General features: G+C 48.9%; 1 protein-coding gene across 1 annotated transcript in view; it reads left to right on the forward strand.

The window, feature by feature from the left end:
• The first annotated feature begins 9,025 nt into the window (after nucleotides 1-9,025).
• The window catches only part of HS6ST1 (heparan sulfate 6-O-sulfotransferase 1), a 158,273-nt gene continuing 149,528 nt past the window's right edge, over nucleotides 9,026-17,770 (forward strand). Inside the window, exon 1 of the mRNA XM_065748204.1 lies at nucleotides 9,026-9,748. Coding sequence (XP_065604276.1) covers nucleotides 9,231-9,748 — 518 coding nt within the window. The 5' untranslated portion in view covers nucleotides 9,026-9,230. The remainder of the gene's footprint in view (nucleotides 9,749-17,770) is intronic.

The raw sequence follows: 17,770 nt of genomic DNA on the forward strand, positions 1-17,770 counted from the left end.
GCCAGCACGGGGCACACAGCTGCCGACACGGCTGTGCTGCTGGAGCGCACCCACTTGGCACTTTGTTTGGAGCCCTGTGTCAGCTGTGACCTTGTGTGCTTTGTACAGACAATGGAGGGCCCAGATTCTACCAGGATACTGCACAGTTTTCACATGGCTGTGTAAAAAGCAGTAGTAGCGAAACACAGCACACTTGTCACTCTCTGCTGATGGGAATTTGATGTTTATCCAAATGAAAGGGGATGAGCATCCTGATACACGTGCATTCTTGTATGGTTTCCTGTCTTTTTCATATGGAATTCTTAATTCTCTTGAAATAAACAGCACGCAGTTCATTATTTAAAGGAGCTCTTGCCAGCTCAGTAGAAACAAACACTACACAAAGGCTTGACCATATCAGCAGGCAATTGTTTGCTCCTTCAAGACAAGAGAGAAGTACTAACCACAGCTCATTTAGGCTTCTATAAAACCAGCACAAAACCTTTTCCAAGATTTCAGTTGCTTCCAGGCATGATGTGGAATGTTTCCAAGCATGTTTTGCCAGATCACCCAAAGAACGAGATATTCACATCCTCTTTTGGTTTCTCCTTCACTGAGAACACTCAGATTCTCTGCAAGGGTGGCACCAGCAGTCATCAGAACGATTCCTGTATTCCTCCAAGGGAAGCCATAGGCAAGTACACTTGTTATGCCTTGTTAAAGCTTTTTCTTCAGTGTACAACATCTCAGTTTGTAATTTCAGGTTTTCATTCTTGGACGAAGAGAATGAAACCTTGCTTCCCATAGCTCTTCCCTTAAGAAGTGCACTGTTAGCCTCGAGAAGCAGCAGCAGGAGCAGAAGAAATGCTGAATTAAAAATGCTCCAGTGTGATGCAATTACCCAATGTGGCTTTTGCTTCTCAACAGCCCTAATTTTTCCCGTTGTTTTGCATTTCAGAGATGAGTAATGCATCCATCCAGCCAACTGTCCATGACTCTGCTGGAATGATATAGTGGTATAACACTGACACAAAGCCCCAGACTCTCGTACTTCTTATTACAGAAGACACACATCGTTCATTAAGTGGTTCTCCCTGAAAATGGAGCACTCCTGCAATCTCTCCCACTTCCTAAATAAGCTAACAGCTTCTGTGTAGTAAGTGACCACAAGAAGAATGGCAGAACGTCCTTCCTGTCTGGACACAGGTCTAGACAAATAGCTGTGAGGAGAGGTTTACACCAAAGCAAACTACTCTGTATTTGCATTTGAAGCAATCTGATTACTCCAAAACAAGTCATTTTTATTATAGAAGGGTATCTGCACTGGAAACTATTCTAATAAATTTCACTATGCTGCCAAGCACTAACTGGAAAGAGTAATACTTTTATTTTAAACAATATCAAGCTGATGTGAACTCATTCTTAGTTCATTCCCATTGTAAGAACAGTATTAACAGTACATCTCTGCTCAGAGATTCTTATCTCAGTACTCCCAGGAGTTGTCTTCCAGGAGGTTACCAAAGTGACAGATACGTGAAAAGCTTTAATTTTCTCACTAGAAGGAGAAATATTTCTCCTTCTCTTCCTTAGCATACCTTTCCCTTAAGGTCAGGCTTGTTCCCCAAGACTCTCAAACCTACTGTTGGGAAATGCTTAAAGTCTCTCTTGCACAGTTCCCATGGCAAACACAACTGGGCATGTATCCGTTTCCATCAGCGTTAGGGAAAATGATCTTTTGCCTTGAAGCCTTTTGATGACAACTCCCATCAAATCTAGGAAGCTCAGTTCTAAGAAGTCATTTCCCTTGAAGAGTGTTCCATAGTCTCAGTTCCACTCAAGTGTTTTCCAAACCAGAAGAAATCATTTCATTTTGCAACGGATTAATACTCTTTCAATTAAGGAAAGCGACATTAGAGTTCGGTTTTCAGCACAGAACACAGCTCTTGCACACACATGGGAAAGATGGCAGCAACATCTCTTGCGTTACAGCAGCAGGAGCCCACGTCATTAGTGCAGGCACTGCGCAGTCTGTGACAAAGCCTTGGACAAGGCAGTCTCTGTTACAAGGATTTTAATCTGCACTGCAGGGAAGAGAGGAAGCAGATTACAAAGACATACAAAGGCTAATTAAAAGAAGAGACCCCAGTAGCATTAAAACTCCAATTGTTTTAACAGTTGTGCAATAAATGCATTAGGTGGAGAGCTTAGTACATTGGCAGTCACTTTCCTTTCCTCTGGTATATATTTTGCTGCTCATAAGTTGCTGGGCTTCTAACAGCAAAGCGTACATGCTCTGTTCTTTAAAACATGCAGAAATTGGCAGGGCTGTCTTCTCTTGCTTATGTCCCATTTTACTGCCCTGGAATTTCTCCTTTTTCCAATCAGCATCATCCAGTGGTTGAAAAGCAGTACAGTGAGCAAGGGAGCAACATGGCATCCTCTCCTGTAGCTCTGCCTGTGCACAGTGGTTGGCACAAAGCTCTCTTCCTCCTGACACAGGACAATGAGGCAAGAGATTTCACTGCAGCAAACATTTTAAAACAGAGTGAATTGTAGTGACAGAGGAGGAACCAGGTAACTGGAGCTGCCTGTGTGTAGGAATCGAATCTAGGACAGGATTCTGCTGCACAGAGCAGCTGGCATGCAGCTTCTTCCCATTCCCTTTCCCTCTGACCTAAACATGTGGTGCTCCAAACATCACAAAATGAAGATTATGATTACTATTATTAGTTCTGTGCAACTCTTTTTGGGTTTTTTTTTTTTTCCAAAATAAAAGGTTTTTAAGCCAGATTTTAGTCGTTGGGAAAACTTCCTGACTTCTGTTTGTCGTCTAAAACTCTTCTGCTGCACTGTGTGGGCAGCGGCATAATTGAAAGCTGATTCTGTGGACTGTGATCGTCCACAGCTCAGCTTTGCCAGTCAATTTCTTTCTTTCTTTTCCTTTTTTTTTTTTTAATCCATTAAGCAGTATATTTCGAATTCCTTGTACTTTTCAGGTGGTTGACTTCGTCTAAAAGCTTTCAAAGAGCTGAATCACACATTTAACTGCACATCTGTAAGCATATGACTGCCATGTAGCCAGCTTACTCTACAGCTTTCAGTTTACTGTCTTCATTCGTGGCTTCTTAATTTGGGCATTGAAGGGGAAAGTGGTTAGTTACACTTGTGCATGTCTCTCAGCCCTCGTGGACTTCAGCATCCCTCTCTGTCTGCTCACCAGGAACATCACAACACCAGCACAGAAGGATGAATGCCTGTTCCAATTAGCTATTTCCCTGGAGGATTACATGGAGGTCTCAAGTCAAAACCCTCTATGTATGTCTGTTTTAGAATTGCTGTTTCCAAACTGAACAGTCAGGGTTTTTATCAAGGAACTGATGGTATAAAACATTAAGAAACAGTGAATGAGTTCACGTGCCATTCATATGTGCATGTAAACCCCCGTGGCAGAGATTAGTCTTTTCCTCATAGACTGCAGAACTAACGTTAAGCTCCAGGTCAGTGCTGAAGGCTTTGAGGCACCCAGAGGGAAACGATGCCAGCCCCATTTCTGACTGTCCGGACACCTGTTCTGGATGCAGACAGAATCAAGATGCAGAAACTTTGCTGGCTGCACTGACTTCCTTCCACGATGAGACCACCATCGTCGTGTTTCCAGATACATGACATTAATATCCCACCCAGAAATCCAGAGGTTGCGTCCCATTTGTGCTTTGAGGGTTTTACAGAGCAAAGCTGAAAGGGTGGCACTTGCTTGCTGCTAACAGGCATGTCACAGCAGACAGCTGCTGCCTCAGTCAGAGGCTGGGGGACATAAAATCTCGTTGAAACCAAGCTTCCCTTGCGTTTATTTAATCCCCATATACCACTGGTTAACAATGCCACCAACAAATAAGCCTGTCCTTTCCATCAATCCCAGACACCATCGTCTGGCAGCTGTTGCAATGCAAGTAGGAAAAAAAAGGAGTTTGAATAAGGAGCAGCTGACATCTTGTGCCTTCTCTGTGGGCCCACTAACCCTCCCACAGACAGGTTAATACTCTAGAAACTACAGATGCTTAGGCTGTGGTCCCAAGCTCCAACTTGTTGGCATTCTGGCATTCCTCTATTTTGAGAGCTCAGCTAGGATCTTTCCCAGCATTTCAAGGTCGTGACAGACGTTGCAGTTTACCATCTGCACTTATGGTACAGCAGCACGTACTCCCACTCTGTGCATGTGTGAATGGCTTGGAACAGCTACTGCAGCTGCTAACAGCAATGGAGGAGCAGAATAAGTTTAGAAACCCCCCGCTCTATACTTTGATATAGGTTTGAGAATTGATATTACAGGGCAACTGCTAATTCCTATGACTCGTGACTCCTCAGTACTCACTTGGCATATGGTACATGCTCCTATCCATATCACCAAAGCAAATGGGAGCATGGTGTGCCCACTTGTTCTAATCAGACAGAGGAACAGGGAAAAATCCACACTGGATTGAGCACGGTAAGTGGTTTATTTCAACCTACTCAGGGGAACAGGGAGCTTGTCCTTAGGAAACAAAGTAAATACACTCTTTTCTCTTGACGGCCACCAGCAGACTCTTTTTTTAGGTGCCTTTCCTGAGGTATTTCTTAGGGTCTGCAAATGTTTAAAGACGACTTTTACTGCATTAGTGAGCCAAGCTATGCAAGCTCACAGCAAACCAGAGGAACTTCTGTGTTGAGAAGCTTTTAGACTCCCCCTGCCTAATAAAGCAGGTATTTATTGACTGGGCTTTGAGAGAAGTACAGCACTGAGGTTTTGGTGGCAGGAGCGGTGTGTGGTTTTCACATTTCTTACTGCTGTTTTGTCATGGGTGGTTTTCTGTAATAAGCTGCCTGCTCTCACTGTATCTGAGTTCCTCCTCACTTCATTATTAACTCAGAGACTGCTCTTCATCTGATTTTTAGCTGCAAACACATGAACCTTGAGGTATGTGTTGGTAATTCACACCTGAGCAGTCCTGCCCCATCACCAGGTCAAAGTGCTAAGCCCAAATGCTGCTTGCTGTCAGTGCTGGCAGCAGTGTGATGCAGACTAAGGTTTACTGCTTGCATTTTTGCACTGACTTGGAAGGAGTAGGGCAGGGAGGTTGTTGTGCTGGGAACCAACTGGGGCCCTTGGGAGCTCCAGGTGAGCACACACCACTGTGTGTGGCTGTGAGCAGCATGGCTTTGTGACAGCACTCCTTACTCGAAGTCCAACCAAAGCCATTGCTCAAAGCTCCCCTACAGGGAAAGCCCTGTGGGATAGAAGGAAGCATGCTTTGTTAGATCTTCATTTGAAGATTTAGGCATGCAGCAGAGAGCAGCAAGCAATGATAAAATACTTCTCAATTGCACTCGCAAAATTGGTGTATATTTTGTGGTGCTGCAGGTAAGAAGAGCTCTAATAATCTTTCTACCTCACTCCTAGCAAAGCCTTACCATGAACAGATCATGAGAGGTGGCTTAGCTGTCCATGTTGTGTGTCTGTGTTCTTGTACTGGTTACAGGGGCTGCCGTGACCCAGGTGCACACCTTGCACTTGGATTTGTTGGACTTCACAAGGTTCACTTGGATCCACTGCTCAGCCTGTCTAGGCCTCTCTGAATGGCATCCTGTCCCCTGGGGGTGTCAGCTGCACCGTGCAGCTTGGTGTCATCCACGAACTTGCTGAGGCTGCACTTGATCCCACTGTTGAACTCATTGAAGAAGATGTTAAAGAGGTCACAGTTCTGACCCCAGAGGGACACCACTCATCACTGATCTCCATCCAGACATAGAGGCATTGATCCCTGCTCTCTGGGCATGATCTCACAGCCTGTTCCTCATCCATCAGTCTGCCCATTAAATCCATTGTGGCCATTTCCCCTTGTCCTTATTGCCACCCACTGCAGAGAAAAGTCCAACCTCCCTCGTCCCTTTGCCTCCCACTCCTCAGATATTTATAGATGTGGATCAGATCCCCTCCAAGTCTTCTTTCCTCAAGGCTGAACAGCCCCAGGTCTCTCAGCCTTTCCTCATAAGGGAGGTGTCCCACACCCTTTATCATCTTTGCAGCCCTCCGCTGTACTTTTCCCAGGAGATCCCTGTCTTTTTTGTACTGGGGAGCCCAGAACTGGACACGGTACTCCAGGTGAGGCCTCACCAGAGCAGAGTAGAGGGGGAAGGATCACCTCCCTTGACCTGCTGGCCATGCTTTTTAATGCAACACAAGGATCCTATTGGCCTTCCTGGCCACCAGGGCACACTGTTCACGGCCAGCCTGTTATCCACCAGGACACTCAGGTCCCCCTCCTCAGAGTTTCTCTCCAGCAGCTCATCCCCCAAAGAAGCTGCTGATCTTCAGCCTTCTCCTTGTCCATTGTTACCAGCCTGGCTGCATTACGCATTGCAGAGGGGTACTCCCTCCTGGACTTTCCTCCTCTGGTTGATGTACCCAAATAAGCCTTTCTTATTCTTCTTTGCACCCCTTGCTAAATCCAGTTCCAGCTGCACCCTGGCCTTTCTGATCCCATCCTACATAGCCCAGCAGCATCCCTATACTCCTCCCAGGATACCTGTCCCTGCTTCCACTAGGAGAGATCCTGCTCTGACTGACATAGATACACAATGGAAAGTCACTGGATATCTCAGTATGACATTAGTATAGACAAGCAATTGTAAACATTGCTAAAACCAGTCTTCAGTCTGGTATCAAGCAGAAAGTAAAAGGAACTGTATTGAAAATCAAAATAAAACACGAGGAGTCCATGCAGAGGTTTAATCTCCTAGCACGTAAGATATGGTTTACTTTTCCAAGCACTCCAAAGCCTAATCTGCATCGATGCAGATAGAAATGGACAGTGACCTTCAGTCAGTTATGCCGGGGTTACTGCAGTGTTCAGTACGAGGGACAACAAGAGGTCAAAGAACACTTTCAGCGGGCTAAGGGCAAGCTCCTGTTTGCATTTTTGCTGAGAGGAATGCAGAGAGAAGAAATCTGAATTTTGTCTCTCCGGTTCACTGGCTAGAGATAAAAATACAAACTGTAAAATGCATTCATTCTCCACGAACACTGAGTTGTGGGGTGACTGACGATTATCACTCCCAGCCCCACGGGAAGCAGAGCTCTGCTCCAAAGCACCATGATGAATCCCAGGGGAGACCTGGGGATGCCCGTTGGGGTCTGGCCTGCAGGAGGAGGACGCAGAGCATGGAGAGGGGTAACGGCTGGGCACGTGGGCTGGGTTAACACAGGGAACAGAGGGAACTGTCACAGCATGGGGTTTCCTGAAGTTCTCACCTTTTTCTACAGTGGTTTGTAGTGAAAGGGCCAAGGAAAGAGTAGGTCTCACTATTTTACCTTCACTCACATCTTCCTGGCTCTAAGAAAGATGCTGCTCTAAAGGAATGCTGTCGCAGTGCTCGGTGTTAAACTCCCCATGCAGCACAGAACTACCGTCATTGTCTTCAGTGGGACTTTGCCTACGTAAAAACAGGGATTGGGTTAAGTATTTGCTTAAGTGATCATCTTAGGTGACTCATACCTGTAAGCAGCTTGGAAATATGGCATTTCAGAGCAGCGCACAGAACAAGCAGGGGGGACTGCACAGCATTCCAGTGCCACGTCAGTGCCGGGGCAGTGGATTTGCAGGGTGTCGTAGGCAGGACATCTAGTGCCTTGATGAGCAGGGCAGGAAGGATGTGAGCACTTCCCACTTGTTAGAAAGGAAACTAGATTTTTGGCAGTCTGTGTGTTCCTTCTGGGTCTATTTGTCTCTCATAGACTGTATCTGAGTGAGTTGTTCCACAAACTAATAGGCACAGTGCTTACCAACCAGTAACCAAACCCACTGGAACATCTCCATCTGTGCAACTAGTGGAAAAGCCATAAATAGTTTATAACTTACAATTAAAACAGCCCATTAACAACAAATAACTGATATCACTGGAATCAACAGGTGATTTTTTTCCCCCAAGTTCTGTCATTTCTAGGTATACATGCTACAGCCACAGGCAAACACGTTGCAGTGTGCAGCCCAATCACATATACAAAGCTCATGTGTGCACCCGTATCTCTCAAATCATAATATAAATCTCAGGCTTTTAAATTAAGTTTATGCCGTGCTCCTGGATGCTGCCGAGTATCGTGTGTAAGAATGACATCACTGATTCTGGAGTTACGAGCCAACATGAAAAAGAGGAAAATCAGAAGCAGACTTTAAAGGGGCAAATATCAGAAGAAATAAGCAGCCCAAACGCAGCGCATGGGGCTTTGGGGTGCTGTAAACATTTTCCTGTTGCTTGTTTGGGAAGAACGGCACGACGCGCCAGGCAACACAGCCACCCCCAGCTCGACAGCCATCCCCTTTCCTCCTCCATCCTCGGGCACTGCTCCTGCACTCGGAACAAAACACAGCCTTGGGTGGGAGCCTCGGGGGGCAGCTGAGCATCTGGGCGCAGTCAGCCTCCGCCGGGTATCACGGTGACCTCCGCGAGGCCCCGCCGTTCTGCCCGTGCCAGAGGGCCCCGTTCCGGCAGCGTGCTCGCTCGCACACGGCTGGGGAGAGCCCTGCGGTGCTGCCGACGTCGGACAGGAGGAAGCACCTGGCCGGGCCGGCGCCGCGTAACAACTCCCTATTTACCGCCGTGGGTCGCACCCCGCCGCCGGAACCGCCGTTCCGAAGGGAGCAGCCTGCAGTCCCGCGGCTCCCGACGCGGATCGACGTCAGGGCGGCGCGCCCCGGGAGCCTCCGTGCGGGATCCGGGGCCGGGAGGGCCGCGGGCGGAGCTCCGCGCCGGGCGCAGACCCCCGGCGCCGCTCCGCGCTCCGCGCCGGGCGGGTTCGGCGCTGTGCATGCCGGGCAGGAAGCGCGCACCGCCGGCCCGGCCGAGCCGCGCGCAGCCGGCGGCGGGGGCGGGCACCGCCGTGCCGGGGCGCGGCGGAGGCGGCGGGACGGGGGCGGCTTCCTGAGGCGGGGGGCGGGCGGGAGGAGCCGGCGCCGCTGCCGCTCTCCGCCCCGTCCCGCCCCCTCGCCCAAGTTGGGCGCGCGGCGCGGCCCTGCGCAGCGGCTGGCTGCCGGCTGTCCTGCCCGGCCCCGCGCGGTGCGAGGCGGGGAGCGGCGGCCCCGCAGCGGCGGGGGGAGGCGGCTGGCAGCGGGCGGGCAGGCAGGCAGATAGGCAGGCAGGCAGCGTTGCCCGGCTCCGCCGCCCGCCCCCGGCCCCGCCGCCCGCCCAGCGCCGGCGGCCCCGGGAGATGGTGACACATGAAGCGCGCGGGGAGGACCATGGTTGAGAGGACCAGCAAGTTCCTGCTGATCGTGGCCGCGTCCGTGTGCTTCATGCTCATCCTGTACCAGTACGTGGGGCCGGGGCTGAGCCTGGGCGCGCCCAGCGGCCGCCCCTACGCCGAGGAGCCGGACCTGTTCCCCACGCCGGACCCGCACTACGTGAAGAAGTATTACTTCCCCGTGCGCGAGCTGGAGCGGGAGCTCGCCTTCGACATGAAGGGCGAGGACGTGATCGTGTTCCTGCACATCCAGAAGACGGGCGGCACCACCTTCGGCCGCCACCTGGTGCAGAACGTGCGCCTGGAGGTGCCCTGCGACTGCCGGCCCGGCCAGAAGAAGTGCACCTGCTACCGCCCCAACCGCCGCGAGACGTGGCTCTTCTCCCGCTTCTCCACCGGCTGGAGCTGCGGGCTGCACGCCGACTGGACCGAGCTCACCAACTGCGTGCCCGGCGTGCTGGGCCGCCGCGAGAGCGCGCCCAACCGGACGCCCAGGTACGGCCCCGCGGTCCCCCGGCGCCCCGCACGCCGCCCCCTGCCCGCCCCGCCCCGGGCTCCGTGCTGGGAGCGCTCCTAAAGGCGGCGGCTCCGATCGGAACCTCCAGATCGGAACCTCGCGTGACTCGGCACGCCTCCGTGTCGTTCGTGGCACGAGACTGGGGGCTTCTAACCGAGCTCCGTCCCCCCGCGACGTGCGGAGGATCGCGGCTCCGTCTGCTCTTTGCCTTGAAGTTTCCTACGCTAACATTTTGCTGTGCCGCGCGCTCCGTGTCTGCGCGCATTGTTCATGCCACGCATAATCCCATTAGTGAAAAGTGACCTTTAAGGAGGTGCCGTAGCATCGCTGCCGCTTTCTCCCCGCGTTCCCAAAAGCCGCTTGCAGCGCTTTCCTCGCCCCGGTGCAGCGTGCTGCGCTCTGCCGAGGTCCAGTGAGGTCTGGTGAGCCTTGGCACTTGGCTGGCAAAACTGTGCGGGTCGGCAGATCCCCTCAGAGCCGTGGTGCCGGATGCTGTGGGTCCCCGCTCTCCCCACCCTGCAGCCCCTTCGTGCAGCGCGCTGAGCCCCAGCAGCATCTCGCCTCATCCGTCGCAGCACTTGGAAGTGCGGGGCTCTGTGCTGCTTGGTTTTGGAGCGCCAGGAGCTGTGATCGTTCCTGCCCTGTTCCCTTCTGCCCGTCTGCTGAGCGCGGTCTCCCTGCACGCTCAGATGACCGAGGGTTTGCCCCCGTGGTCGGTGTGCTGGGCTGTAGGTGCGGGCTGCCCGGCTCAGCGGTCGCCCTCTGCCAAATGCTGTTCCATCTCCAGGAGGACCGTGATTACGGCAGGCCGTGTTTGTTTCGTGTAATGCGGCTGGTGGGTTTGCTTGCTCAGGATACGGTCTTTTGTGTCTCTTACACTGTGAACAGTACAACTTTATTCCTCCGTTGTGAACGCTGTGCCTTGTATAGGGGATCAGGGCTGGTTTACGTGTTAGAAAGGCTGCTGTCTTTGAGGGGACTGAACTGCAAAAAATCTCTCTTTTTTCCAAAATAATAATAAAAAAAAAGCAGCATCAAGCACTCATTCAGGCAGAGTTCGCTCAGATACCACTACTATCCACTCATTTATTTTGAGTGCGGGCTTCACGTTCACTTTTAAACCAGGTGTACCAATCTCTTCATTTGCTCCTTACTGCTAAGTTTAAAGCTTTGTTCCTCAAACCCTATGTTTGTCCCACAAAGCAAACCCACTGACTTGTGCTCGCAGATAAATCTCCCTTCCTGTGAGTGCTGGAAAGCATGAAGGTCATTCGGTATTGCCCACATGTACAAATCATGAGCTTAGAGCTGTTAACTTTGCAAGGAATGCGGTTTTATCACTGCACAGTGCCCTATTGCACTACATTCCATAACCTGTGCACGGTACATAAATTTACAATGCAATTGCTCTTTTTATTGTTCTGCTGCTCTGTGTTAGGCTTAATGACTGGGAGCCTTGGATTTCCAAAAAGGGTATTTTTTTTCCCCTTTTTCTTTCTTTTGTGTTGATAAACAGCCAAAGATGGGTGTTGTAGCTCTAATGGGCCAGCACGCTTGTTTAAAAAAAATAAAATACATTACTGTGCTGTTTCCCCCCCCACACCCCATGTGTCTTTTCCTGTTTTGTATTCAGAGGACTCCTAGACAGGCACTTCTTGAAGCCAGCGTTGTGCTTTGTGCTGTGGGTTGGTGTGGGGCTGCGTGGGGCTCAGAGCTCTGGGCTGGCAGCGTCTGTCAGTTCCTCTGGCCGCAGTGTTAGTAAAGGGCACATTCCAGACTTTGGGAATGGAGGCTTGTTCATTCCTTGTGCTGCCTGGCCTCAATAACTGCTGGGAAAGACGTCTTAAAAAAGCAGATAACGCTGGGACGTGTGCTTTGAGTCATGGTGGTGATATTTTTAAGAAAGCAGAAGCTAAGCACTTTCCGTGAGCTGCTCCCTTGACTTTGCCTCAGCACGGGCACCCTGATGCTGTGAGAGATCCCATCTTCTCCGTGGCTCCGACACAAGGCCAAGCTCTGCTGTCAGCGCCGTGTGGGCACTGGGGGGCACAGGTTGGTGCCCTCCTGCCTGCATGCTCCCAGCACCAGCAAAGCCTGCTGCTCCCCTGCTGACCTGACAGCTTCTCAAAGCTGATGGGTCCAAATTTTAGCATCTCTCTCGGGTAAAGCTATTTACAGCTCATGTTTTGGTTTGACGCTTTGTGTGTTGGTTCTTTTTTTCTGTTGTTTTTTTTTTTCTTCAAGAAACGATTAATGGGGCTCAGCAGTTTGTTGACGTGGTTTTCCCCAAGTGCGAACTTTCACAGCTTCCAACCACAGATTGTCCCCTTGCTGGGATCTGTTCTTGATGAGGTTTTTATTATATGTGTGTTTAGGAGCTGCAGGGACACGTTGTCAAGAGACCAACTGCCTGCGAATGGAGGGCCCTACCAAATCACTTCTGTAACATTAGTACTTCTGCAAGGCTTATTCTTTGTGGAGCTGCGTGCTGGCTTGGTTAACACCCATCTGCAGAGAGCAAGGGATGCCTTTATGCACTGGTTGGGCCCTGTCTATTTTCTCCTACAGACTGGTAGGAAGCATTAATATAAACCTGCTCTCCGTGGCCTGGTTGTTCCCTCCCAGCACGTGGGATGCTGTGCAGCCCCAGGTCTGATGCACAGCCCCACATCTCTTGCATCCAGTTGCGCTGCCCAGGAAGCATCCCATCAGTTCTGGAGGCCAGAGCATTCTGCACAGATCTTTACATCAATGTTGTAACTAAAAGTAGCTGAACTAGGGAACTCTGAGAGCAGCTGCCTTAAACTTGAGGCATTTTATTCATCTGAGCCTAAGATTTTTGGCTAACGTGTTGTGTTGGGTTTAATTACTTTTTTTTTTTCTTCTGTTGGCAAAGCAGGAGGATGTGACCTTACATGCATCCCTGCTTGAGAGTATACTTTTATAATCTCGATTTTGCATAATTGTATGCAGTTGGCTATATTTCACTGCTTTTTTTCGTAAATGTTGTGTCATAACAGTCATCTTGTTTTCCTTCCTGGGAAGCCTGCAGATACTTTCTAACCAAAGCCTGCAGATACTTTCTAACCAGATGTGAGGTTTCGCCTGTTTACCTTCATCCTTTCCCACTTAGCAAGTAAAAATGTGTGCCATTCTGGGTAACATTTTGATAATGGCTTTTTCTTTTTCTTTTTTTTTTCAAGCAATACAGGAACAATTACTTTAAAAGATCTGAGTTGAAATGTAGTGACCCAACTGGATGCTGTGTGCAGTGCTGATTTATGTACCTCCATCGCCTTAGAGGAGCGGCCTGCAGCCAGTGCACAGCTGGCACACTCCACCACATTCCTTCACATAACTTTTTGGAGTTTGGTCGCTTAAAAATTACAGTCTACAGAACTGAAGCGTGGTGGTGGGAGTGGTGCTGGCTTCCAAGGCTGTGCTGATGGCCCTGGTGCGTGTGGTTGAGGGGCCAAGTAGAAGTCCATCCCACTCTTTGCCACTCCTTGAGCACTTCTGGTGCCTGTGTGCCTCTCCCGAACTGGTGCAACCTTGAGCGTGCTGCCTTGGGGTCTCCGCATTTAGAAACAAGTACCTGTGATTTAAGGAAATTGGAGTTAATTAAAATGGCAGGGGCGTTTCAGTAGAAAACAACGTGCTGTGCGGGTGATGGCACTGATAGAACAGCGGCAGGCTTGCTGGTGTGACTGGGTAGGGTATGTCTGGCTCCCTGGCAGGACGCTGGCAAAGGCCTTCAGTTGGATATTGGGATGTGAACTGGTGGAGGTCATCTTGCCTCTTAAGAAAACACCGCTCGAAGAGATTACGTTTTAGCTCAGAGATTACCACTGTGCTGCCTTCCTCCGGCCATCTGTTCCTCCCAGGAGGGAGGGGACACCAGCCTCCCCTCAGGCACCCTCCTCACCCCATGGTCAGCACCCAGCAGAACTTTCTGGCTGCCTGCTGTGGGAGCTGGAGGAGTGACCAGGGACCTGTTCTCCAGGTAGAAATGCAAGATTCGAAGGCCTGGAGTTGACTCTTTGGCGAGTTTGTTTCAGAGGTGAATTGGTGCTGTACTCTGCATTGTGCCTGTAAGCAGTGCCCATGCTTCCTGCTCCTGCCTGTGTGCTGGGGACTCCGTGCCTGCGTGTCCCTCCCCCAGAGGTCAGTGCCTGCAGTGATGGGCAGAGCCAGCAGAGGGTTTGCCTGGATTCTGCAAATTTGTAAGGGTAATGCTTGGAATAATATTTTGTCCGTGAACACCTGGGCTTCTGCTTGTGTCAGAAGAAACAAAGCAGTGCAGTTTATCTTTGTTTATGCCTGTATTTACAGGAAGTATTTGAACGGAGAAATTTTCTATTACCAACCAAAGTCGTATGTACCAAGCAAAGATACAGCAGGGTCTTTAGTTCCTAATGGTCACAACTGTGATAGCTGCTGATACAGTCTTGCTTGATATGGGTGGAAGGAAATGATACTTCACTATCAGAAGTTAATATCTTCCTAAACAAAGGCAGGGATAGCGTGCGTGGAGCGCAGGAGGAATGCGGAGCTGAAGGAGCCCGGTACAACTCCTGTTTCTGAAATGGTGGTTGGCCTTAAGTCCAACAACAAAAATTTCTGCTTTTTCAGACGGAATTAAAGTAGGGATTGATGAGGAAGACTTAATCACTAGCACTGATTCAAGGTGACGCGGTCTCTGTAAGTGCCATTTGGTGTATTTCTGTTCACCCCTCTACTATTTCCATAACAGAGTACTCCGTGGAAAATCCAATCTGAGAACCAGTCTTGAAGAGTCCTTTGGAGATGATTACTGTAAGGACACAAAGAGCCTCTAACACCTGTAGTGTAGCGTGTCAAGTTTCAGACCTGAAGAGGATACTTCAGTGAGCCTGGTGTGCTGCTGCCCTAGGAGGAGCCTCTCACCAGTGCGTGGCTCCTGGAGTGGGAGATAGCTCATTAACTAGGAAAACTTCTCAGGGGAGGTCTATGCTGAGAGAGGTTGTCAAATGAAAAGCACATCCTTGATATGACTTTGTTGTATCTGCTTGTATTCAGTGGTGTACACACATTCTCATGGCTGTGCTTTACCTCAGGTATGTGGTATGCTGGGCTGAATGCTGCTCCATCCCTACAGCCTGCCACTTAGAGCCAAGGATACGAAACCTTCGTGGGTATCTCCATGTTAACGCAACCAGAAAGGGCTGGAAAAACTTCTGCTGTTCTGAATTTCTTAGTATTGCTAATTGTGTAGTGCTTTCAGCTCTGTACCTCTGTGTACCGCTACTACACAACTGTGAGCTATGTAGCAAACAGCACCTGCTGCTGTGTTCTTTCACAGCCTAAAACAGCTCTTAAATGGGCTTCCTCAGAGCTGGCTTTGCCTAGAGTCTCAGACTTACACTGCAATGTTCATGCCCAGTGACTTTCAGAACCAACTGGTTTCTCAACACACGTCTGCTGCCTCACTCACTGCTTCCCTCCCTTCCCCTCTGCTCATGGTCAGTTCTACATAGCAGCTCACCTACGTCTTTACAGAGGAAATATTTCACAATCTCCTGCCACTTTAAACAAGAAAGCAGTGATTTGCAATTAACTTTTTATGGTGTGGTGTTGTATTTTGCTGCTTCACCTCACAGCAGACGGAAACGTTATCTTTCCTCTTTCAGAGCTCTTCAGTGCAACTGGGGGGAGCTCTCTGAGCTCCATGAACTGCCTTTGCGATTTTGTTCTTCAGATATACCAGATTTTCTCTTTAGTTGGTGTTAGCCTTGATGTACTAAGGGATGTAGGGTTTTCTGGCCAATCAGCCTTGCTTACAGTTTCCAAATGACTTTTTGCTGTCTGATGTCGGGGCTGCTGAAAGGAGCCTGCATTCTGGAGAAGTGCTGAAGCGTTGAAGTAGCACCTTGTAAAATCTCCTTCCATATATTGGAGTTATTCCAAATGCTAGCCTTAGTTCTTGTGTTAATTAGACATACGCATGCATACGATAGCTGATGATAGGGAGATATTCAGAGTTTGGAAAGAGCGTTTAGTGAAGAACATGCATGATTCCTTCTTACTTTTATCTTGAACATCTGAGAGAAAAAAAATCTTTTTTTTTTTTATCTCTCAGATCTCTTTGAAAAATAAAATGTCCAAACAAGTACTGTAAAAATAGAATTGACTTTTTTTGTTTAAACTAACAGCGCTTACTGCCTGACCCGCTTGCTCTTGGTAAAGATTTTACTTAGGTTACCTGTGACCCTATATCAAAGCGTTGGGAAAAAAATCGATGCCTCATAGCTAAGACAAACAGCAGCAGCATGCTGACTCATCAGCTTCCTGGCAGCTTTTGCTTTCCAGTTGGAGATGGGGAAGGAACGAGGAGCACAGGAATTGCAGAGTGTAATCATAATCAGTCAGCCATCCCTTCTGTTAACATGCCTTAAATCAATCAAGACAAGATTACCTTCTGCTATTCTCTCCTTCTTTTGCCTGTACCTCTCTTTAGGTCTTTGGAAAGAGGAAAGGAAGGTGTGATGTGTAGTTCTGCAGGGAGGAAGGCTGGACAGTCCTTTCCTGGCTGATGAACCACGTGCAGTAGGGGCCACTTGAGATACCTCATCCTTTATATACCTTACAAGAATGCCAGTGCACGTGCTCCAAAGCCCTTTGCAGATCAAGGAGTGCTTTGGCACTTTTTCCACAGGGACAAAAGTGGAACTTGGCCTTTCCAGTTCTAAGTGTCTGAGTGGATTTCCTATCACTGATCCTACTGTTGTGGTTGATGCCATTGTTTACAGTGCATACAAAGTAAATCATCTCAAGTCTTTGTCTGCTTTGAAATTTTCTTCTTCTTTTTTTTTTTCCTTTTGCTTTTTTGAGCAATCTCCATAAAGGTTTAAAAAAATAATCATCTTCCTAATATGTAGCCTGACTCCAGTAGAGCCTCAGACCTTCTGGCCAAAGAATTCAGCATTAATTTCCCTTTCATTGTAGTGAAGTCCTGTGTTTTTAACAACCACAGTGTGTTACATGTATCAGGATCTTACTTCAGGGATCCTTCTATCACAGAATATCCGGAGTTGGAAGGGACCCACGAGGATCATCAAGTCCAACTCCTGGCTCCACGTAGGACCACCCAAAATTCAAACCCTCTATCCTTGAACTCTGTCAACCTAACGCTTCTCACTCATAAGCTGCTAGAGATGGGGCTTGAACTCTGTGTCAGCCAGCAGTCCCCCCTTCAGTCATGCCTTTAACTTTCAGGTACATTCAGTCCCACTTTCTGATAAGTCCCCTTATCATGTAAATTCAGCCCACCACTCTGCGAGCATCTTCCTCCTTCTCTTGTTAGTCATGACATGAATGTAGTTCACATTTACCATTCAGATGCATGTGTTTCTGAAGCCAAATAGATGAGCAGCTTGAGGCCTGACACGGCAAGAAGTCACTACAGAATTGTCCCACGAATTCTGTATTTAATCCACAGCCTGCTTGTGATGGAGGAAGCAGTCACACTCGAGCACTGTGAACCACTCTTCTCCCAGAAACAGATAATCCATGCATCTATTTCCAGATGCTTCTCGTGTCTTGGGGCTTTTATTTATGTTTTCTCTTGTTCTGCTTCTCAAAGAGCTTCCTTTTTAAGGCTTGGAAAACATAACTGCCAACATTAGAAACAACTGTTAATCTCAACAGTCAAATTTAATACAGTCAATACACTCAAATCTTTTGAGTGAGGTATTACCGTCTTAGGATGAGCCTCTTAGCAGTACTCAGGAAGGGTTGTTTTCGTGACTTTTACCAAATTGGATGAAGCTGACACCTGTTTATGGAGCCAGTCATATCTAGCAAATGCATGTGCTGTATTCAGAATCAGCACATGGCTGTTTTTAGCAGCCGTGTGCATTTGCCAGTTACCAGTTTTCAGTGCAGGATATTCAGGAGGCAGTCAGGCTCTGAGCAGACAAGTGAGCTAGCAGTTTATAGGAGTGTCATTCTCATTTTTAACA

The sequence above is a fragment of the Cyrtonyx montezumae genome, unplaced genomic scaffold (assembly GCF_038088225.1).
Source record: "Cyrtonyx montezumae isolate F1298 unplaced genomic scaffold, pur_monq_1.0 scaffold_5, whole genome shotgun sequence".
NCBI lineage: Eukaryota > Metazoa > Chordata > Aves > Galliformes > Odontophoridae > Cyrtonyx > Cyrtonyx montezumae.